General features: G+C 38.9%; 1 protein-coding gene across 1 annotated transcript; it reads left to right on the top strand.

The window, feature by feature from the left end:
* Positions 1-1,490: 1,490 nt before the first annotated feature.
* ccdc135 (coiled-coil domain containing 135) lies at positions 1,491-23,570 on the top strand. The gene is made up of 18 exons (XM_041800038.1): positions 1,491-1,578; positions 5,700-5,818; positions 7,445-7,613; positions 7,684-7,809; positions 8,539-8,733; positions 8,846-8,974; positions 9,258-9,476; positions 9,562-9,687; positions 10,563-10,635; positions 11,851-11,979; positions 12,174-12,302; positions 13,476-13,687; positions 15,521-15,736; positions 15,850-15,960; positions 17,665-17,775; positions 21,844-22,038; positions 22,766-22,905; positions 23,200-23,570. The coding sequence occupies exons 2-18, from the start codon at positions 5,700-5,702 to the stop codon at positions 23,285-23,287; spliced, it is 2,487 nt and encodes an 828-aa protein (XP_041655972.1). The 5' UTR covers positions 1,491-1,578; the 3' UTR covers positions 23,288-23,570.
* Positions 23,571-23,957: the final 387 nt, after the last annotated feature.

Here is a 23,957-nt window from a genome sequence, read left to right as displayed (position 1 = left end):
GGCTGTAAAATATCAACAGATTTATAGATATCTGATCTGACACAGAGGTATTTCAGCTGACACCTGACATCAGCAGCTACATTAACTATAAAGAGCCCAGTGGGGAGAGAAAGAGAAAAAGCAGCTCATAGCGGAGAATTATCGCTCACAGCATATAATCTGGAGTCTGATCAGAGTAACAAGCACTTCTGATGAATGAAACCCGGACTTTTCATCTTATATGGGCCCCTACAGCTGCTCTTCTGCATGTCAATATACCATCTGAATCCCTGTGGAATTCTTTTACACGCCCTGAACCGAGCCTTTTCTCTGCGTCTGGATGCCTTTCAGTGGTGCACCAAACTCTCATGTCACCGGACAGTCTGTGTTCAGAGCAGGATTAAATGTTCAGATTAAAGATGTTTTTAACTGAGGAGAGCTATTTAACCCTCTGATGAGAGCTGGAAGTGAATGAGCCTCAGGATTAATAAAGATGTTCCGTCCAAACATCAGCGATCAAGAATTAGAAATAAGTTAGTGGATGATACTTTAGTATTATGTTGTTTTAATAAGAGAGGTTGAATCAGCCCTGAGATTAACCGGCACACACTTGTCCCTATTTGGCCCTCTCCTTTACGCACGGAGGATGAAAGGTGTTTGTTATCCCATGAGCTGCTGTTTGTCACTAAAACAAGGGAAGAAGTTTTATTTCACAAACCAGAAAACCTGTTACAGTCAGTAAAGCCTGACTTTGTTTGAAACTGGTCAGAAATGTGGACTGGACTGGGATCCATTAGAAAGAGGTCGTGGAGCTGTGCGAAGTTAAATTCTTCAGCTCTTATTAAATCTTTGTAGCCTGATGAACTACAATGAGACAAAATACATATTTGTCTCTCTCTTGAAAAATCCTGCTGTCTCTGCAGCTGCTACCTCTGCTCCGGGGCGAGTCCTTTTGTTGTTACTTGACGCTACATCACATTCCCGCGCTTGTGCTCCTTCATTTGCATGCCGTGCCGTGCCGTGCTAATGCCCACCTCGTCCATCCGTGCCGGGGCCGGGAAGCGTGCCGCGCCGAAGCACGGAACGCTTGCACTCACACTGGCCAAACGTACCGGACTTTAGGCTGAAACGTGCCTAGGCACGGTACGGATGGCCTAGTGTGAGTGCGCCCTAAGCATGTATCCCCCCAACTCTATGCTAAAATTAAAGGAGCAACAAATAAGTCAAAACATAGCAACGATCCTAAACGTGTCGTTTATATCCTCTGAGGATTATTACCACACAGTTCGCTTGTGTTGGGAAGGGCTCTCTCGGTTTTAGGGCTCCATGTTCCTCTACTGTCACACACGGGTTAAGGATTATTTTATTTATTTTAACATTCCTGACATGATGTGTTCACGTCTTTGTTGTTGTATGGATTCTCCGTTGATTCTGGGAGTCCATGAAAGCAACACGGTATGATGTCATCACGTCGTGGCGTCGTGCTTACTGTTACCAAGGAGACAACTGAATAAGTTTCAGTCCTACAGAAATTGTTGTTACATACGTCGACAACAGCTTTTTTCGGTGGATAATTCCCTTTAACTTCGCTTTAACTCGGTGAGTAAAACTTTATTTAACTAAAGAATGAAATGTTGGAAGTTTATTTGGTTCGTTATTTTGAATTTACAACAAACGCTAGCTAAACTTCCACCGAGTGTCTGTGGTCTAGAAATGTTCCTCAGCTGGAACATTAGAGACGTGTCTGTTTTGTGAAAAGATCAATAAAATTTTATTTATAAAGGCACCAGCAGTTAAATTAATCCGTTTCAGTGGAAAATGTTTAATAAAGCAAAAAAGTGATTAAAGAAACAGGATGTAAACAGGATTTAGAGACTAATGCACACAGATATGAATCTGATTAAACAAATATGTCATTGAAATAAAAGAGATAGTAATAAAACTGTTAAACAGTAAGCTTTAAAAAAGAAACAAGTCATAAAACATGATAAAACCATGTTAAAATCATTATGAAAAGAGTTCTAGAATGATTGTGATTAGAAATGGGCATTTAAAAGCTAAGAGTAATATAACAGATAAAGGAAAATTAAAAAACAAACACTGAAACATTAAAATGTAAACGTTAGGGCTGAATGTTTTGTGAAAATAATGTAATTGCAATTTATGTCCCTAAACACTGATTATTTTTTTAGCCCCTCATGTTTGTATTTTTCAACAAACACGAGCAATACATCATTCTTTATTATAACCAACATGATGTTAAGTAGATTAAGCTAGGGCTGAACGATTTTTAAGATATATCTATTTATTTTATTATTTTGACTCATATTGCAAATTCAGTATGAACTGCTGTATTGAAGGGAGTGATCATTTTATGTCATTCTTATGCTGGTTAAAAAAAAACATACAAAAATTAGGAAAAGTTAGATTTTTTTCTAAACTATTTTTTATAAAAGGACACATGAGTGATTGTATAATGTTTAGGGCATAACTTCTCTGCTGAAAAGTTCTATTACGGTATTTTGACTCACAGACTGAGGGTTGAACTGTTTTGTTTTTTCAGGGCTAATGCTGATTATTAGTAGTTCATGAAACTGGTGACCGATGTTTGGAACTGATATGCCTTTAGCCCGACATACAAAATATACTTAATGTGGCAAAAGTAAATAAATAAAGAAAAAAACAATTTAGCCTGAGGTTTATCAGCATGAGAAACAGAGAAACACGGTAGCAGCAGAAATACAGAAAGTGATTCCATATGCTGATTGTCACTGTTTCTCAAAGCCAAGGAAGGATCCTGTTTTTTTCCCACTGTTTTTGAGGGAGACTACGTCACTGAGTCCTGATGAAGGACTGTTCCAATGTCGAAGAGCCTGGAAATTCGTCCAAACACAGAATCTTTTAAACAGAGAATTTCCAGGGATGCACATAAGTATCCTCCACTTGCAGGAATTACCCACAATCCAATGCACACAGTTTTCCTTCTCTTCAAAAAATAAATAAATAGTGCAAAATCAGGAGGAAGGCAGTCCTTAAGCACTCAATACACTTCCTCATTATTTTATGGCATCCAAATAAAGCTGGACGGGTAATAGTTGTGCCGTTATTCTATTAAATGATGAGCATGATTACATGATCATATTATTATGTGTAATGATAATATGATGATGCAGTAGCACCAGCCTGTTCCAAATGTGTGTTCAAAAGTTACCAAGGCGGTCTCCAAGGAACCTGACTCAGGAGGGACTTTTGAGCAGAGGTGTCAAGTAACTAAGTTACAAATACTTCATGGTACGGCAGGATCGACTTCTGATTGGTCTCCAAATTCACGTGACACAGACGAGCAGTAAAGCCAAAACAGTCTTGAGGAGAGAGAGGCAGCGAGGCCCTCGGGGAGAAGCAGTGGTGAGACGTATTTGAAAGTACTCGTTTGGTATCAATACTTTGCTAGAGGGATCGATACTAAAAGAGAACTGTTTAAATATCGATACTGTAGTATCGATACTCCCACCACTAATCTACAACAAGTCACACAACAACACCCGAAATAAGGGTGACAGCATTTTCAGTACACTTCTACACCATGTGTCTTCAAATGACAGTCTTGATTCAGTCAGATAAGATCAAAAAGTGCCAAAGCCTCTATAAACAGCTGATCTTCAGTCAGATTTTCACCTAAAGGCGCTGCAGCAGAAGGAACAAACACGAGTCTGCGCTCCCTAAGAATAACAAACTAAACTACAGAAATACTTCATTACTTTACTTAAGTAGAAATTTTGGGTATCTATACTGGAGTAATTATTTTTCAGCTGACTTTTTATTTCTACTCCTTACATTTTCATGCAATGATCTGTACTCTCTACTCCTTACATTTTAAGAATAGCCTCATTACTCCTATTTCATTTCAGCTTGTTTTTAACATAATACCATTCTGATACCCTATTGGTTTGTACGCGATCCATTGCACCTTCAGACATGACACAAATCACGTCACACTCCAGCAGACATATGTAGCCGAGTACGAAGATGTCCGTGGCAGAGACTCAAGAGAACTGGAGCAAAATGTCCCAACCAAGCACCAGTGAGGAGGTTGGTAGAACACATGTATAGTTCTTGAATGTATTTGCATTGTACTAAAATTTGTCTATTTTCTGTGGGCATAAATTGGGATGCTGAAACAGGTGCATCCCAAATTTTTCAATAGAATTGTAGAATTGAATGAAATGGTAAAATAGAATGGAATGGTAGAAGGGTATTGAAAGTATAATGAAATTGAATGGTAGAATGGAATGGAATGGAATGGTAGAATAGAATGGAATGTATAATGGAATGTAATGGTAGAATGAAATGGAATGTATAATGGTATGGAATGTAGAATTAAAGGGTAGAATAGAATGGAATGTATAATGGAATGGAATGGTAGAATGGAATGGAATGTATAATGGAATGGAATGGTAGAATGGAATGGAATGTATAATGGAATGGAATGGTAGAATGGAATGGAATGTATAATGGAATGTATAATGGAATGGAAGGGTAGAATGGAATGGAATGTATAATGGAATGTATAATGGAATGGAAGGGTAGAATAGAATGGAATGTATAATGGAATGGGATGGTAGAGTGGAATGGTAGAATGGTATGGAATGTATAATGGAAAGTATAATGGAATGTATAATGGAATGGAATGGTAGAATGGAATGGAATGGAATGGTAGAATGGAATGGAATGTATAATGGAATGTATAATGGAATGGAAGGGTAGAATGGAATGGAATGTATAATGGAATGTATAATGGAATGGAAGGGTAGAATAGAATGGAATGTATAATGGAATGGGATGGTAGAGTGGAATGGTAGAATGGTATGGAATGTATAATGGAAAGTATAATGGAATGTATAATGGAATGGAATGGTAGAATGGAATGGAATGGAATGGTAGAATGGAATGGAATGGAATTGTAGAATAGAATGAATTGGGAGAATGGAATGGAATGGTAGAATGGTTTCGAAAGTATAATGAAATGGAATGGTAGAATGGAATGGAATGGAAGGGTAGAATAGAATGGAATGGTAGAATGGAATGGAATGGAATTGTAAAACAGAATGAAATGGTAGAATAGAATGGAATGGTAGAATGGTATCGAAAGTATAATGGAATGGAATGGAAGGGTAGAATAGAATGGAATGGTAGAATGGAATGGAATGAAATGGTAGAATGGAATTGGCTCCTGGGACATGGCCTAAGCTTTTGTCCTTCATGGAATTTTTCCCCCTTACATTACTTTTACTTTTATACTTTAAGTAGTTTTTTAAATGAGTACCTTTAAACTTTTACTTGAGTAAAAAGCCTGAGTTGATACTTCAACTTCTACAGAAGTCTTTTTAAACCCTATTATATATACTTCTACCTGAGTAATGAATGTGAATACTTATGACACCTCTGCTTCTAGAAACAGCTGAAACGCCGATACCTCTAACCGATGGCCTCAATTATCAGCCTGGCTGATAACTGGTCGACCTCTAATAATGAAAACTCAGGCTAACTATTTTTACTGGTTTAGTTGCAGGACTACATCAGCACAGAGGTTTTAATTATTGAGTTTTTTCTTGTCATTGTGTTTTTTTTATTAACTGGAGACCATCTGCAGTAGTTTGACCAACAGATGAGATTTTTATGAACATTCAGAGCTACAACTAAAAATTCTGCTTTATTTAAAGATGGAGGCCACAGTGGAGTCGTACAAACAGGAGCCGAACAGAGAAGAGGAAATGAAGGAGGTCGGAGGAGAGATCAAGGCGGAGAAGACTCAGAGTGTCTTCAGTGAACCAGCTACACTGTAAGAACCTACAATAGAGATGGGTTAGAGATAACCCAATAGAGATACTATTTTTTTAAATTCGATACTGATACTTTTGAAGAAAGAATAAAATATTGAACTTGCAAACTTTCAAAAGGTATAAATTTCAGGCAAATAAACAGGCGTATGCATATCATTCAGAAATTCATTAAAGAAGAAACTTCAATTAAAATAAAATATTTGTGCAAGCAGTTGAGTTATCATGGCACAAACGTGTATTGAAGTATCAACAACATAAAAATGCCCAATTTCATTTTTGTGTAATTCAGATAGGCCATATTAGCCACCTATAGACATTAGTTTCAAGCAAAAATGTAAGAAATACAAGTCATCAATAATTTTCATAGAAATCTGTATATTTTTATGTCTCTACCAACTTTATACATTTTATGGTATTTGCATGTGGGCTCAGTATTTTTTATGTTTTCTTCTAATTTTGAAATTTCCTGGAGACCACATAGAGTGAGAAAGAAAGCCAGGTTCACATCACAGACCATAAAATGAATTCATATGCGAGCAAGTGGAGTTGCTGAAATCTGTTACTCATTTATGGTTGGTCCCCAACGTCACATGGTACGGCAGGATCGACTTCTGATTGGTCTCCAAATTCACGTGACACAGACGAGCAGTAAAGCCAAAACAGTCTTGAGGAGAGAGAGGCAGCGAGGCCCTCAGGGAGAAGCAGTGGTGAGACTAATTGAAAGTACTCGTTTGGTATCAATACTTTGCTAGAGGGATCGATACTAAAAGAGAACTGTTTAAATATCGATACTGTAGTATCGATACTCCCACCACTAATCTACAACAAGTCACACAACAACACCCGAAATAAGGGTGACAGCATTTTCAGTACACTTCTACACCATGTGTCTTCAAATGACAGTCTTGATTCAGTCAGATAAGATCAAAAAGTGCCAAAGCCTCTATAAACAGCTGATCTTCAGTCAGATTTTCACCTAAAGGCGCTGCAGCAGAAGGAACAAACACGAGTCTGCGCTCCCTAAGAATAACAAACTAAACTACAGAAATACTTTGGGAAACGTTCAGATCTGTGATGTAAGCGACTTATTTGGACAAGACAGAGAGAAAGGAGGTAGATAAAGGTTCAGGGTGTGTTTAGTTGTACCTTCAAAGGTAGATTTGTAGTTTTGGGAGATTTGGGATGGAAAGCTGATAAAACTGCAAAGAACAGATGACCAGATGAAGTCTCAGGATTTGCTCTGAGGGTGATGATGAGGCAGTTACTCAGGCATCTCCAAATACCGGAGCGTGGTCTCAGCCCAGTCCCTGCAGCTGTCACCAACTTTAAATTGGGATAGATTTGTTAAATGTTTTTATAGAATCTAAGCAAATAGTGAAGTACTGGATTTTATTCTTCAGCTGCATGACTTTGGATGCATGAATTTAAGACAAATTTAATAATTGAAGCCTATAAATACACTTATTTGAGGTAATACTGCCTTAGATATCAATACTGCACTGATTGAAAGGCTAATTTTCGATCAGTTGAAAATAAAAGGCTTGGTCATTAACGACTAAAAATAAAACTGTGATATTTTTTCTAAGTAAAAGAGACCGTCAACTTTAACTTTTGTTCTTCACCAGCATGAAGCAGGAAAAAGCCGACGAGCCGTATCCTGAGTCCTACAGGACCAACTCCCCCGATGAGATCCGACTGCTGGACATCGCCCACAACTTCCAGCGCCAGCTTTCACACTTATATCCTGAGCGGCGGCCGCTGCTGCTCTGCCCCTTCAATGAGTGTGGCGTGAAGGTAAAATAAAACTGCCTCTCCTCTCTTTTTCTGTCACTCAGTCATAAACCTCTCTTTTTGTGTTGTTCAGAAGTTTGTTTCTACGACTCTCCGGCCCTCGCCAATAAACCATCCAGAGCTTTTCACTTGGGAGGGCTGTGCCAGGTTCTTGGCTGACTTCCTGTCTCTAGTCCCGTTGGATCCGCCTGAAGACCTGGTGAGGATTAAAACACTTGATTTGGTGTTCAGTAAAACCAGACAGCACTCTAAGGCTGATAAATGTTTTAGAAGTGATCTGAGACAGAAGTAGTAAATCACTCCCTTGAAATTATTCACAGAGATAAAAATAATTTAATCTTCAACAAAATCCCCAAATGAGAAACCTGGAGTTTTAAAATCACTGCCAGTTTAACTGTATCTCCAGTTAAGCAGCATGCTTTCGCTTTCCAGGCAGTGCATGGCTAGAAATCCCCTAATATACAGAATCATTTATGACAGTGCATATTACATAGAACAAAATTAGTTAAAAAGGAATTAATCCATAGTATCATGAACCTGAATGAGGTGCAATAAGCTTTACAATATGGATTTAGAGGCTGGGGTGGAGGAGGTTAAGCTTTGCCAGCAGTGGCATGGTGCATCAGCTTTAATACAAGCAGACATTAGTAAGTCCGTCATATTTAAATACGCTGCTATGTTGAGAGAAAGAGCTGCGATTGGCTGTTGGAGCAGGGAGGTGTTAATTGGCATCAGCTGACCGTCAGCTGATTACAGCCTGGTGTATGACTACCGTGAACTAATGCTAAGTTTCATGAATCAAAATGACTTGTCACGCTAGATTTTACTGATGTGAGAGCAGACAGGGGGGAGGAATCTTGCTAAGAACTATTATGCCTACTGTGAAAAACTCCCAGAGTGACAGTGAAGATTTGTACTTGTGTTCCAGCCCAGGATGCTCTCCTCGTCCTCCACGGTGCTGCGGACTCAGACTGCCACATGTTTTGAGTTTGCCTCTGTGCTGTGCAGCCTGCTGATCGGCGCTCACTATGACGCTTACTGTGTGAGCGGCTACGCCGTCAGAGAGATGTGTCTGCAGGACCAGAGTCTGCAGCAGTGCCCCCTGCTGGACACCCCAGTTAAGGTAGGCACGACTGTTGGTCTCATAATCTACAAATAAAGTAAATCCAACAGATAAACATGTCTTTGACTCACAGATATGACTGACTGACAGGAACTTATGCTCATACCTGCAGAGGGAGACGCCAGCGGAGGAGCTGCAGGAGAATAAATATGCTGTAAAACCAAAGAGGGAGCTGAGGAGCCGCTTTCTGATGCAGCAGGAGGAGAAGAAACAGGAGGAAGAAGTGGAACTGCCTCAAGAAGTAATGAGATCATGATTCTACAGCTGCAGATTCAGTTTAATAAAGGAGCAGAACATGATGATGGATGGATGGATGGATGGATGGATGGAGGGATGGACGGATGGATGGATGGATGGATGGAGGGATGGATGGATGGATGGATGGATGGATGGATGGATGGTTGGATGGACGGTGTTAGGAATAATATGAAAGAAACATTTGAATAAAAGGATATTGAGAGTAATATCTCTTTTGTTTAACTAATAGTTTTTTTTAATCAAACCTCTAACATTTTTCTGAGCAGCAGGTCGAGCAGCGTCCGGCCGACCCCCTTCGAGGTCTTCGCCGACACTGCTGGGTGTTGGTTCTCTCAGGGAGACGGGATATCCAGGAAAACTTCTTCATCGACCCTCTGACAGGAAACAGATACCCCACCAACAATGACAACTTCCTGGGCATTGACAGTGTGTGGAACGACCTGAACTATTACACCAACATGCAGGACTGCAGGGACGGCTGCGCTGTGAGTTCACTATCAGAGTCAGAGATAAGTCCAGTCTATGTGGTATTTATGTCTAAATACACGCTCTCCTCTGATGTTTGAGAAGAGCATGGTGTATAACCTGGACGACATCAACCACTGGGAGCCCGTCCTGTTTGGAGCACGCAGTAAAAAACAGCTGATTCAGGAGGTGGAGAAAAGGAGAGAGAGAAAGAAGACAAGTGTCAGAGAGGTACATATATCTGTGGGCGAAAACGCCACAGAGAGTCCACAGGCTGGAGGAAATGAGAAAAATATCTTTCTGTTTGAGTGAATGAGAATTAGTCACTGATGTTTTCATTTGAAATGGCGTCTCTTGATTCTTCTTTGTCTGAATATTTTCATCTTTCTCTCAGTAGCAGTAAAGCCGGGTGTACACTGTGCGATTTCAAGCCGACTGTAAGGCGGTGGCAGAATGTCATCTCACACTGTGCGACTGAATCCTTTATGACGCATGTTGTGCATGACCTGAGTGCTTACACTGTGCAACTTTAATTGGGACGGACTGTGACAGAAACCCACGGAGTTTCCTTTTTAAAAGACACAATGTCTCCATTCATTTTCTCTCCCTCTCTCTCCGTCCCACACACACAAACATCATCACCGTCTGTGTCCGTCTGTGAGCTGCAGGTCTGCAGATAGCAATATTTCCTGCTTGTTTATTTCCTTTATCATAGCAGGATGCATCAGAAAGTGATTCCAGCCTTTGTCATGGTGATTTAGGACGTTGTCTGACCGTTTACAAACAAAAACAATACCCCGAAGTTGTTTATTCTGCTCGCGTGTCTGCGCAGTGTACACCCGGCTTTAGAGATGTACTGATGTCTTTAAATTAGGCTCATACTGATGTTTAAATAACAGTTTATCCAGTGCTAAAACTGATGTTGTTTTGGTGTAATACTCCTTTTAACGGCAACACATCATTTGTCTGATGGCCAGTGTTAAAGTGATGCATCTGTGCATCCCTAGTGTCAGCGATAGACTTGCATTGAATCTTATACATGGTTTTACCAAAGATCAAGTAAATACTAAAGTCAGTGTTGTGTTTTTTTGCATTTTATTTTGAAGGGGCAGGAGGAGAAGCCCCGGGTTTTTGAGATGCCTAGATCCTGGGTCAGCTGCATCACCATCTCAAGGAAAGGTAGTGTGACTCCTCACTGACACGTTTTAAACCACAGAGCTCTTAAAAGCTGGAGATAAACTCTCTGTCTCACCCTGTGTTCATGTATGTATCCAGCTGCATCAACAGTGTACAAGCCCAAGTCCAAAAAAGTTGGGACCCTGTGTAACATGTGAATAAAGACAGAAGTCAATAATTTGCAAATCTCATAAAAATCTGGAATATATGTGCACATTTTTAATTTGATGGCAGCAACACATCTCAAAAAAGTAGGGACAAGGCCATGTTTACCATCGTGTAGCATCCCCTCTTCTTTAACAACAGCCTGTAAACATATGGGAAGTGAGGAGACCACTTGATGGAGTTTTGGGAGAGGAATGTTGTCCCACTCTTGCTCCAAATATTTTCTATTGGTGAAAAATCTGGACTGCTGCTGCTATTCACCTGTTTAGTCATGCTGTTGTGATGGATGTGGTATGTGGTTTAGCATCATCTTGCTGACAGAGACGTTGTCTGGATGGGAGCATATGTACCTCTCTCTACTTTTCAGCATTGATAGTTCCTTTCCAGATGTTAGAGCTGCCCACACCATAAGCACTAATGCAACCCCATACCATCAGAGATGCAGACTTAAGGACTGAGCCAGGAGAAGAAGCTGGATGCTCCCTCTCCTCTTTAGTCCACATGACACGGCGTCTGTGGTTTCATCTGACCACAGAACAGTTTTCCATGTTTCCTAAGTCCACTTTCTCATTTTCTCTCCATGATCCAGCTTTAACTGTCATTTGTGGATGGCACGGCCATCTGTGTTGACAGACAATGATTTCTGGAAGTGTTCCTGAGCCCATGCAGTGATTCCAGTACAAATCATGCCTGTTTTTAATGCAGTGGCCTTCTCACAGAGATTTCTCCAGTTTCTCTGAATCTCCTGATGATATTATGGACTGTAGATGGTGGGAGATTAAAAGTCTTTGCACTTTTACGTTGAGGAACATTTCTTGAAATTGCTCCACAATTTTTCCATGATGATTAATGAACCTCTGCCCACCTGTACTTCAGAGAGACTCTGCCTCTCTAAAATGATCCTTTTATACCCAGTCACGTAACTGTCCTGTCTCACCATTAAAGAAGAATTTTAATTCTCTGGTCCTGTCAGAGGCAAACTGATCCTTCAAAGACTCTTCTAAATGCTGTCTTCATGCTCCCTGATACTGATTTTTTTTTTTTTTTTTTCAGATCTGGAGAACAGCTTTCCAGAAAAGAAGAAGGTGACCCTCTACAGGAGAGCAAAGCTGGAGAGGTTTGCAGTTTACCTGAGGAAGGACGGCCTGGTCAGACGGCTGACCACGTACAAAGACCTGGACCGTGAGTGTTAGAGAGAAATGTAGATTTTTTTTATAAATACTTCAATATATTTATTTATTTTATTATTATTTAAAGGAGAAATGGTCTTTACAGCCCTGATGAAATTCATTGAATTTGTGTTTATTGATTATGAGCATTAAATTGCTGCTCTAGCGCTGTAGTATTTACTATTTCTGACTATGTTTATGTGGAAGGCTCTGAGGAGGTCGGAGTGAAGGAGTGGTATCAACACAGGAAGGACTACCTGGAGGAGAGGGAGGTCGACAAGGTCAACGGCGTCACCACTGAACGCTTCAGACACGGGAGACGTTTCCACTTTTTAGGTAAATTTGAATCAAAAAGATTATTTTATGAATGCCAAGTATTATTTGTAAATATGTTTGATGATTGAGCAAGTAGGAGGAGAAAACATCCATCAAGGATTGCAGAGAAGTTCCTGCACACTGTTTTCTTGCAACTATGATAATGTAAGAGTTTGCTTGCTATCTTTGTAAAATTGGGTTGTTTTGTTGCGATAGTATAGTATATAATAGTATAGACCGGGGGTGTCAAACTCAAGGCCTGGGGGCCAAATCTGGCCCGTGGTACAGTTGTACCTGGCCTGGCCCACTGATCTGCAGATTTCCTCCAGTTTAAAAATGTAAACATAACCCTGATGATTTAAAATACCCTTATTCTGTCATAAAAATAAGAAAAAGTTAAAATAATTGGATAAAAAGTCAGGAGTGTGGGAAAATAAATTTCATATTCTTGATTTTGCATCTCACAGTTATCAGGCAACATTATGGTTTTGACTTTTTATTTCATATTTTGACCTTTTCAATTCATATTTTTGACCCTTTATCTTATTTTTTAACCTTTGTTGATTCTCAATTCTAAAATTTTGAGTAATATTTTGACCTTGTAACTCATAATTTTATTTTTTTCCCCTCATTTTGACTTTTTTTAGCTCCTTACTTTGACGTTTATCTCATAGTTTGGCCTTTTGTATCTTCAGTTTTAAATTTTAAGTAATATTTTGACCTATGAAACTCAAAATTTGTTTATTTTTTCTCAGGCTTTGACATTTTGACCAATGATTTTGAAATTTATGTCGTATTTTGACTTTTAAAACTCATGAGTTCAAATTTGTATCTCATGTTTTGTTCTTAAAAATCATGATTTAAACTTTCTTTCTTATATATTGGCCTGTTAAAAACATGATTTTGACTTTAATTCCTTTTGAGCTGGTAAGTTTTAATTTTTATCTCAGATTTTGAGCCTTTAAACTTACCATTTTTACTTTTATAATTCTCAAAATCATTTATTACCAAGCCCCCCCCCCCCATAATTCATTGCTGGTGAAAATGAGGTTGACAGTTTATGGTTACATGGGGGCCCTGCTTGGCCCAGGTTGGATCCAAATTCAGAATTCGGCCCCTGCTGTGATTGAGTTTGACATTTTTGTATTTTCCAGCCAAACACTCTCCTTATTGATCGCTGATTTATTCCCACAGTCCATAGGTACACGGACACTGAGCACTACATGGAGTTCAACAGAGCTGCACGTGTTGATGATCTGGTGCGTCGAGTAGAGACAATCAGGGAAATGACGGAGTTCTTCGAGGGCCGCCGCGACTTCCTGTACTACCGCCATGTTCTTATGGATCGACACACTCTGTCCTCAGAACAAGATTTGGTTACTGATCAGGATAACCAATGGATACAGGTATAAAACTCATCAGCGCTGTTTTACCTGAAGTTAACATTGATTTTTGACATAATGTGTGACCACTTTTAAAAAATCCAATATTGTCTGAAAGGAAACCCTCGATCCTCAACAGTTCCAAAAGTTGCTAACTATGGCCGACTATTTGGAGGGAAACAGGCCCTGGCTTCACCAACATTCCATCCTCTGCCTTTCATGATGTCATCCTTTGAAGTTTATGAAACATTCCATCTTTGCCTTTTGCGTGCAGGCCATTTTGGACCCTCAGTTGCCATTTTGATCTAACCAATACACCACAAGATTTATTGTCTGTGTCATTGTCTCCTTTTAGTGCATGTTCATGAAAATATGGGGGAGAAAAGCTGTTAAAGCAGCACAGCTAGCCTCTTAGCTAGTGGCTAATTCCCCCATTCATTTCTGTCAGCAGCAGCTTCACTGCACACAGCATATAGGGATACCAAGCCACAGGAAAGATGTACTGGCTGTTGTTAGAATAAGAGGAGGGGCAGTGAGTTCTGATATCAGGTCGTCACTGAAGACCGATTGGTAATGCATAGTATGAAACATTTTAATGAAATAGACTACCTGCTTGGATTTACAGGAGCTTAATCTGTCAGACACTTTCTAAAACATTTTAATGGTAATAAGTCATTAGAGCTACAGTAATGTGGCATCCTCCTGTTAAGATCACATGACCTTTATGCCATGAATCTGAGTGCCTTAGAAACACTTCAGAAGTTTGTTTCTGATGAAAATTTCCACAGGATGTGTTTCAGTTCCATCGATTACACTGATCAGATCCACCTGGTGGCTTCACAGTGAAAGAAGCAGGGCCTAGACCAGCCTGTATGCAGAAGGCAAGGATGGAATGTTTATTAGCTCTCAAGGAGGATGTCATCTTGAAAAGCAAGGATGTAATATTTTATGGCTTTAGAGGGTGGCGTTGTCTTCAAAGGCAAGGATGGAATGTTTTATAGGCTTCAATTAATGAAATAGTCTTTAAAGAAAAAAACAGAATGTTGTATAGGCTTTAAAAGATGAAGTCACCTTAGAAGGAGAGGATGGAATGTATAAGCTTTCAAGGAGGATGCCATCTTTAAAAAAGCAAGGATGAAATATTTTATGGCTTTAAAGGGTGGCGTTGTCTTCAAAGGCAAGGATGGAATGTTTTATAGACTTCAGAAGATGACGTCATCTTCAAAGGCAAGGATGGAATGTTTTTTAGGCTTCAATTAATGACATAGTCTTTTAAGAAAAACATAGAATGCTGTATAGGCTTTAAAAGATGAAGTCACATGTAAAGGAGAGGTCAGAAGTTAATCAAACATAACATTCAACCACTAAAACTGATTTTTCTGTTCAGGAATGTGAGTAAATAACTATAATTTGGCATTTTAATCAAGATATATTAATGTGCTTTACTATTTTCTCAGTTTTTTTGTAAATCACTAAATTTGAAAATTCATGGATAACAATAATAATTCTATTTTAGCATTAAAAATATCATTTGGGTTAAAGAGCTTCTACATATTGGTGTATTAACCATTGCAGAAACATAAAAAATTATTTTGGTTTACCAGTTTTCACCAATGCTGTTAATTTAGGGCAGCTGTGGCATAAACCTTACTTTGGGTGGTGGTCTAATAAATTTGTTAAGCACTGTATGTCAAGGGACAACTTATCTTTTAAAGAAGTATGGAATGTTAGTGAAGCTGGGTTTGTTGTGGGCTTCCCTCCTCCCCTTTTTACCAAAGAGTTGGCTACTTTTGAAAAAGTGTGAAAGTGGACCCACTAGGAACGTGTAAAAATGTTGTTGTGTTTGTATGTGTGCAGAAAGTGGTGGAGCGTTTCCATCGTAATACGTCTAAACCTGCCACTGAAGACGTGGCTGAGCGAGTGTTCCTATTGGCTCAGAGGCAGATAGAGGTGAGATATCATGTAGAGGATAACCGAGTCATCCCTTCAAAAAGGTGCTTTATCAAACCTCAAGAGGGTACGGAGACAGAGAAGGCTGAGGACTTTAGAGCAGACATGGTCTCCAGCTTCATGGTATGGATGAAAAACACAGAAAGAAAACACCTTAAACTTTCTTTTAGAATCATACTACGTGAATTAACGTTTGTGTCATTGTTGGCGGGTTTTTGTGTGTGATTGGCGTGCAGATGGACCCGTTTCTGAAGCCTCTCAGCACCCTGGCTCTGTATGAGCTGCTGAAGGCTCTGATTAGTGAGGAGGAGGAAACAGTTCTACAGATCATACGGTCTGTGAGGGAGGTAAGGCTACCCTCAGTCTCATCTAGAGAGAATATGTTTTTTTATCTTGAATGTTTTGGATTTTAAGAAGATGGAGTCCAAATGTTTTTGGGTTTCTTTTTTTCGAGCCTTGCTATTGTCAAGTCTTTCCTTTTGGTTTCTGGTCTCTTTCTGTTAATAATGATGTCCTGTCTGTTACTAAACTCAGTCATTGAATATCTTGCTTATTTCAACAAGAATATGCCAAGATATTCTACAAAAGTTACAACAGCATGGCTTCACCATGAAAGAAGGTGGGACTTAGACTGGCCTGCATGTAAAAGGAAAGGATTGAATGTTTTATAGGCTGTAAAGGATGACATCATCTTCACAGGCAACGATGGAATGTTTTATAGGCTGTAAAGGATGGCATCATCTTCACAGGCAATGATGGAATGTTTTATAGGCTGTAAAGGATGACATCGTCTTTAAAGGCAATGATGGAATGTTTTATAAGCTCCACCACCACCAGCCCCCTCCTGAACTGAACTCTGCCCCCCTCACCAACCCTCCCTGAACTGAAACTCAGCACCCCGAACTAAACTCTGACTCCCTCTCCAGCCCCCCCTGAACTGAACTCTGCCCCCCTCACCAACCCTCTTGCACTGAATCTGCACCTTTTCTTCTTGTCATATCATTGCATTACTGTATATAACTCCACTGTATCATACTGTACATACTATTTAATGATAATCACTATTTCCACAACTGTACATACTGTAAAAAATTGTAGTCTTAATAATATAACTGTACCTAACTGTTATTCATTCCTGGCATAAATAAATATTCATGTAAACACATATTTACAATATTCATACCTTTAGCACTCTGTATATACTGTATCATATGCTATTTATTACTGCTTATGCACTTCTGGTTGGATGCAAACTGCATTTCGTTGCTTTGTACTTGTGACATGGGCAATGACAATAAAGTTGAATCTAATCTAATCTAATCTAAAGGATGACATCATCTTTAAAGGCAATGATGGAATGTTTTATAAGCTGTAAAGGATGACATCATCTTTAACGGCAATGATGGAATGTTTTATAGGCTGTAAAGGATGACATCATCTTCACAGGCAATGATGGAATGTCTTCTAAGCTGTAAAGGATGACATCATCTTTAATGGCAATGATTGAATGTTTTCTAAGCTGTAAAAGATGACATCATCTTTAAAGGCAATGATGGAATGTTTTACAAACTGTAAAAGATGACATCATCTTTAAAGGCAATGATGGAATGTTTTACAAACTGTAAAAGATGACATCTTTAAATGCAAGGTTGGAATGTTTTATAAGCTGTAAAAGATGACATCTTTAAATGCAAGGTTGGAATGTTTTATAAGCTGTTAAGGATGACATCATCTTTAAAGGCAATGATGGAATTTTTTATAAGCTGTTAAGGATGACATCATCTTTAAAGGCAATGATGGAATGTTTTATAAGCTGTAAAGGATGACACCATCTTTAAAGGCAATGATGGAATATTTTATAAGCTGTAAAGGATGACATCATCTTTAAATGCAAGGTTGGAATGTTTTATAAGCTGTAAAAGATTACATCATCTTTAAATGCAAGGTTGGAATGTTTTATATGATCTCAATGGAGATTTATGGCAGTTGTTGTTAAAGGAAATACTGAAAATGCAGTGATGGGACTTTTTCTCTTGCTCTTGTGTGATCAGATGAAAAACATTGTGGCCTGCAGAAAACAGGAAGAGGAAAGCGTTGAGCTTCACCTCTCACCATGGACGACTGCTGGAGCTGCCAAAGCCCGTAGCCTGAGACAGGAAATGGTGAGACATACACACAAAAATACTCAGCTATCAGATGGGGGCTTTGACTGCCATTATAACTGGAACAAAGTTTTATTTGTTTTAATCTTTATACTCAATCCGGGACATACCTTCAAAAAGGATGTCAGTCATTGTTTTCCATCATAGCTCAAAGATATTTTTGAACTAAAGATGGATTCAAAGCACCTTCAGTATCTGTTCCACCTCAAAATAGTTGTTTCAAAATCAACAGTATAATAAGTTTCAACACAGTGAATGGCGTCTATCCTATTTCCATAGAGTCCCTTCTGCTTTCAGCTCTAGAGCCGTGGTTCTCTCATAAGAAGTGCATATAGCTAGGGGTTGTTGGTTTACACACCAGCCAGCTAAAAAGAAGCCAGTTAGCTTGTCTGAATGCTGTTTGACACAACAGCTGAGGATAAGAGACAGAGGAGGAAGATGGATGAAGATAAGAGGAAAAGAGAGTGAGAAAACAGACTAGAGCAGTGATCATCAACGTGCAGACTGGGAACCCCATCAGGCTCCCAGCAGCTTCCCACCGGGTCACCAAAATATTATAATTCAGAGAATGTATGGATGAAACGTATGTTGTGGTATTTAGAGTATCTTTTTATTTTAATCCTTACAGCTAATAAAGCAAACACAATTTTTTAAGATTTCTTTTTGGGCCTTCATTAGACTTTTTTTTTTTTTTTTTTTTTATCCTTTATTTTAACAGCGAGGACCCACTGAGACTGAGGTCTCTTTTCCAGGGGTGCCCTGAGGTTACACAGAAACAGAACAAATGAAAGCAATAACACAGCAACAACAATATCACTTACAAACAAGCTCATGTAAAGACACATTTGTACTTACAAAACAAAAAAAAATTGCCAGTTTTGTCAGTCACAGTCATTTTCCTTGAGAAGTTCAGACACTAGCGCTTTAAAACATCATGAGAAAGGGCAGCTTAGCTCTCAACTGGAAATTGTTCCACATAGTAGGTGGAGCAACACTAAAAGCAGTCTTACCCCGTTCAGTTCTAAACCTGGGTGTTTTCAAAGTGATCCAGTTTTGGGATCTGGTTGCATGGGTTTAAATGTTTACAGACAGAAGTAAAGTCAGGTAAGGAGGAAGTTTAGCAATGAGGGCTCTGTAAATAAGCAGAATATTATGCTGCTTTCTACGCTGATTGATGGGGGGTGAAGATATCATTTATGGATAGATAATTATGCAATTGTCGATTAACCAGTGATTCTAAAATCTTTATCAGACATGAAAGTTTAGAGATTGGCTGGTAACTGTTAAAATCATTTGAGTCACCCCCTTTGAATAAAGGTAAAACATGTGCAGCTTTCCATACTTCAGGAGTAATACCAGTTAAAACCATAGATTAAATATATAAGTTATCAGCCTTGTGATTAGTGGAGCCGCAAGTTTTAGAAGTCTTGGATCAAGATGATCCTCCCCTATAGATTTATTCGTATTCATGGTTAGCAATGAATGACGTACCTCTTCCTCTGTGAATTCTCTGAGGGAAAATAGAGGTCTATCATTCACATTGCAAAATTTATCTTCAGGCAAGTCAGAGAGCCTTGTAGCTGAATTTGGGGTCACAAAAGTATCTCCAGCTGAGATAAAATGGAGATTAAAAACATGAGCCATTTCTTGCTGGTCTAAAACTGGGCCATTCTCGGTGGTAAGACAGCGAGGAAGTGATGAAACTGTACGGGATTTTAGAGAGTTTACTGTCTTCCCAAATTTTGCAAGGTTGTTTTCACTGTCTGTTAATAGATTGATAAAGTAATTTAACTTTGTTTTCTTAATCAAAGCAGTGTGTTTGTTCCTGAGCTTTCAAAATTGCTGCCAATCACTCAGTGAATTTGTCTCTTTGGCTTTTTGCCATGCTTTGTCCCTGTTGTTCAGCTCATTTGACAGTTCATTAGAGCAGTGATTCTCAACGCTGGGGTGTGGACCCCATTGGGGGTCGCAAGACACTGAGATGGGGTCTCGAGATGCCATTTTTTAAAATACATTGTTGCCACTTACACCAATTTGCCAGATTTTAACCCATTTTCATCAATTGTCCCAACAATTTGATCAATTTGAACACATTTTTTCAACTTTTTAAACCCTTTCCACCACTTTTTTCCTGCCTGTTTTTACCACTTCTAAACCAACTCTGCCTATTGTTGCCTCTGTTGACACATTATTGCCGCTATTAACTCCTTTTACCATTTTTCAAGCCACATTTCACAATTAATATGCCCATTTTTGCCAGTTTCTGACTTTTTCTGCCTCAGGTAACCCTTTATTGCAAGTTTATATTGGTATTTCCTCCCATTTCACCAAATTTCCACCTAGTTTTGCCACTTTGACACCATTTCAGCCACTCATGAATCCCCTTTTACCACATATTATGCCCTTTTTTGACACTTTAACCCATTTTTGCCATTCTTATTGTTCTTTTGCCACTTTTATCTCATTTTTGGCATTTCTAACCCATTTCTGCAACATTTAAACTCCAATTTCACGACCGTTACTACCATTTTTGCTTTGTTTTTAACAAAAGGACTGACATTTTTATAAGCGGGCTACTTACTACACTAATGAATTAAAAAGTTATGTGTTTCCTTGATAAGAGTGGTTATTATTCAGGTTAAATATAAAATACCACAGTTTAACTTTACAATGGACCATGATTTTGCTGGCCCCCAGTTTGGCTGGACACCAGAAAGTTCTCCCCTTTCTCCCCCCCTAATGGATGGCCTTGTCTGCACATGACTATTGTAGAATGTGCATGTTCAACCACCTTCAGGTCCAGTGGGGGTCCCCAATCTCTGGCACATTTATTTTGAGGGTCCTGGGTTGAAAAGGTTGAGAACCACTGCATTAGAGAACCAAGGATTAAGTATCTTAAGGGGGGCATGCTTATTTAAAATAGAATTGAACTAAAATAAGTGAGTGCAAGATCTGGATCAAGGATGTAAGAGGTATTTAAAATATTACTTAAAAGAAGGTCATTTAAAAATGCTTCTTCATTAAAATGTCTAAAATTTAGATAGAGGAGGACAGTGGATAGACTAGGAAACAGGGACGAGAGTAGGGAGAGACATGTGGCAAAGGGCCACAGGCTGGATTCGAAACGGATTCCTCGCATACATGGGGCGCGCCTTAAACCACTCGACCATCTGTGCACCCAAAGCAACCACAATATTTAAGATTGAAACTGTGCTATCAGGCAAGACTTCACATTTGATCTGTACAGAAATCCCCCCACCCATTAGTAGTGAATGAATCCTGGAGTAAGAGCTACTGCCCTCATTGAAAGCGGTACTTGCTGGTTTGGTTGTGCATTGATTAACAGCAGCCTTCAACGGATAAAGATGAAAGAAACTGTCCCCTTGCCTGAAATGCTGCTTGTGCCTTATCATATCTATGTGACTTCAGCAGCGGGCATCTCCTCTCTCTTGAGAAGTGTTTACAGCTTTACGGCACTGGTTCACACACCAGCCTTCAGCTAAAAAGAAGCCAGTTAGCTTGTCCAAGAAGTTTGTTTGTATATTTCACATGCTGTCAAACTGTAATAAGTTAATTCAACCAAAGTATTTGCTCTGTTTAAATGTATTTGAAAGTCTGGCCGCTACAGATTCTTCCATGAAAAAAGTTGATGACCCCTAGACCAGAGTAAATAGGGGCGACCATTAAGGGGTAGTTGTCTTGCAACAAGAAGGGTCAGTCTCCAGCTCCTGCAGTCACCTTTGTCCAGAATTCCTCCCATGGGAATCACTAAAGTTTTATCTTATTGATACTGGACAGACTTTTACATGTTGGAAAGAGCTTTAACATCTCTGGTTGTGTTGTGTTATAAGTTTGGAGCCATACAAATCGATCTCAGCTAGCATGTCAAAGATAAGCTCCTCCATTGTACACATATAGCCTCTGTGTATAGACATCAGCTGATTCTAATTATAATAAATTCTGCTAATAATACTGTACCTCATCAGTTAGCACAGCTCTTTGGCTTCTCACATCTTTTCCATCCTCTGCAAATAACCGTTGTACCGTTGTGCCGTTGTGCCGTTGCAGGAGCGTCTGGCTGCAGAGGAGCAGCGCTGGCTGCAGCAGCAGGAGAACGACATCCTGGCACCGTTCCTGATCAAACTGAACAACCCGACAACCCTGACCTGTTCAGAGGCTCAGCAGCTACACCAGGAATGTTTGACGGATCTTCAGGAGAGACTGGTGGAGCAGGCCAACCTCATCCAGGAACGCTATGAAAAGGTAAAACACATGTTAAATCACTGCTTTTTTATTTCATAATAATAATGCAGCTATAGCAGCAGTTTGATCAGAACTGGACAGCATTTCGTTATTAAAAACATGTTAAAGGTGTAGTGTGTAATATCTAGCCTAGTAGCATTTAGCTGAACAAACTTGGTAAAATAAAGCAAAACATTTCGAAGACAGTCTATCTAAATAAGTGTTTAGTTATATAAATTCAAAAATAGCTATTTTGAAAAAAACAACTAAGAATAAACCTTTAATTCATATATAGGGAGGGTCCCCTCCATGGAGGCTGCCATCTTGGATTTTTACATGTTTCCATGGTGACATAGAGGAAAAAAGAAAAAAAGGATAAATAAAGTCATTGTATTGTATTGTATTGTATTGTATTGTATTGAAATTTCAGAGACCTATTAAATTCAAGTGTTTGCCACAGTTTCCAACAGAGAAATGCAATCTAGATCCCACTTCTAGATGTTGATATTCAGTTTTACACACTGCACCTTTAACTTTGTCCTCTAAAACTCTGACTAAAAATGCTCGTCGACTACTTTTTTCCATGAGGAAGACTAGAGTGAGAATAGCTAAACTTATATATTTGGAGATAAAAACGCTGCTGAAAAGTAAGTTAAGTTTTCATCACAGAGACTAAAATGTTTTCAAATCCACGATATTTCTACATTGTGGGGAATAATCATTTTTAAAAACCTTCCCTTGTGTTAAGGTGACACAGGAGCTGCAGAAGAAGCAGCAGTGGTACCAGAAGAACCAGCTCACCATGACGCATGAAGAGGAGACCGAGTACCAGTCCTACTGCTCAGAGAAGACCCTGCAAATTCAAGTCACCAAGAAACGGCTAGAGATGTATGCACTTGTCTACACGCTCACTGAAACAAACACAGGGAGCCTAATCCACAATATAATTTATCTATAACATCCAGAAAGAATAGAGAGAAGCTTCAGGGTCCTTTCAAATCATTATAATTTCTTAGATTAGGTTTTTAAAATCATAGGATGTGTAGATGTCACTCAGGTTGAATGTTTTATCACAATGCTTTATTTATAAGTGATGAAGGATGAAGGGATGAGGGTTAGTGTAGTGATGTTTGTCAGAGCAGCTTAATTGTTTTTAATTTATATTTATTTTTTTCATTTCAGGCATAAAGAGGCAGCCTCTCAGAAGTACTCCTCTTTCGATAAGACACTGAGAGAAGACCCTCGTCTGGCCCCCCATCTAAAGAGCTGAACATGTTTAGAAATACTGTGTTAATTTTACACATGCTTATAATTTATTGAAGGAGGTCATTTAAGAATCTTTTTGGTGTGTTACAGGGATATCGCTCCCCCTAAAATTCCACAGCTCTTAAGCCAAGTGTTCCCAGTTATTCCTGAAGCATCTTAAGTTTGATTTCTACCCCCTGTAATGATTCGCTTTCACTATTAATGAAGCATGAAAAGGGGCTGAGGTGAAGGCAACACATCTGAGATTAAATGATTTCTGTGCTGCTCTTGTTTTTAGCATAGGTTTGTCTGGTACATGTTTCAGTGGTTTTTGTTTTTTATATAAATAGAGATTGTTTATTTTTTTAAATAATTTAACAGGCTGGACATAAATTGACTGTTTTTGTGCTGTATTTAATTGAATGTAGGATGAAAAGGAGTTAATAAACACTGTATTCCCTTTTGATTCGGTTTCACACTTTGTCCCACGCAGTGATTACTGTCGTCTGTCTGTTTTTCTAATGGCCTTTCATATTTTTAAGAATGGTTTTACATCTTAAAATTTTCACAATGTCAATTGGTTTTTACTTTTATTCTATTAAATCTATTTTCTTTTAGTCTATCACTTTGATTGAAAACCCTTTTTGAATAAATTTTGTATTATCAATAAATGTATTATTTTAACACTATACTAT

This window comes from Cheilinus undulatus, linkage group 11, assembly GCF_018320785.1.
Source record: "Cheilinus undulatus linkage group 11, ASM1832078v1, whole genome shotgun sequence".
Lineage (NCBI taxonomy): Eukaryota > Metazoa > Chordata > Actinopteri > Labriformes > Labridae > Cheilinus > Cheilinus undulatus.
The sequence above is the reverse complement of the archived record's forward strand: the minus strand, read 5'-3'. Positions and strand labels throughout refer to the sequence as shown.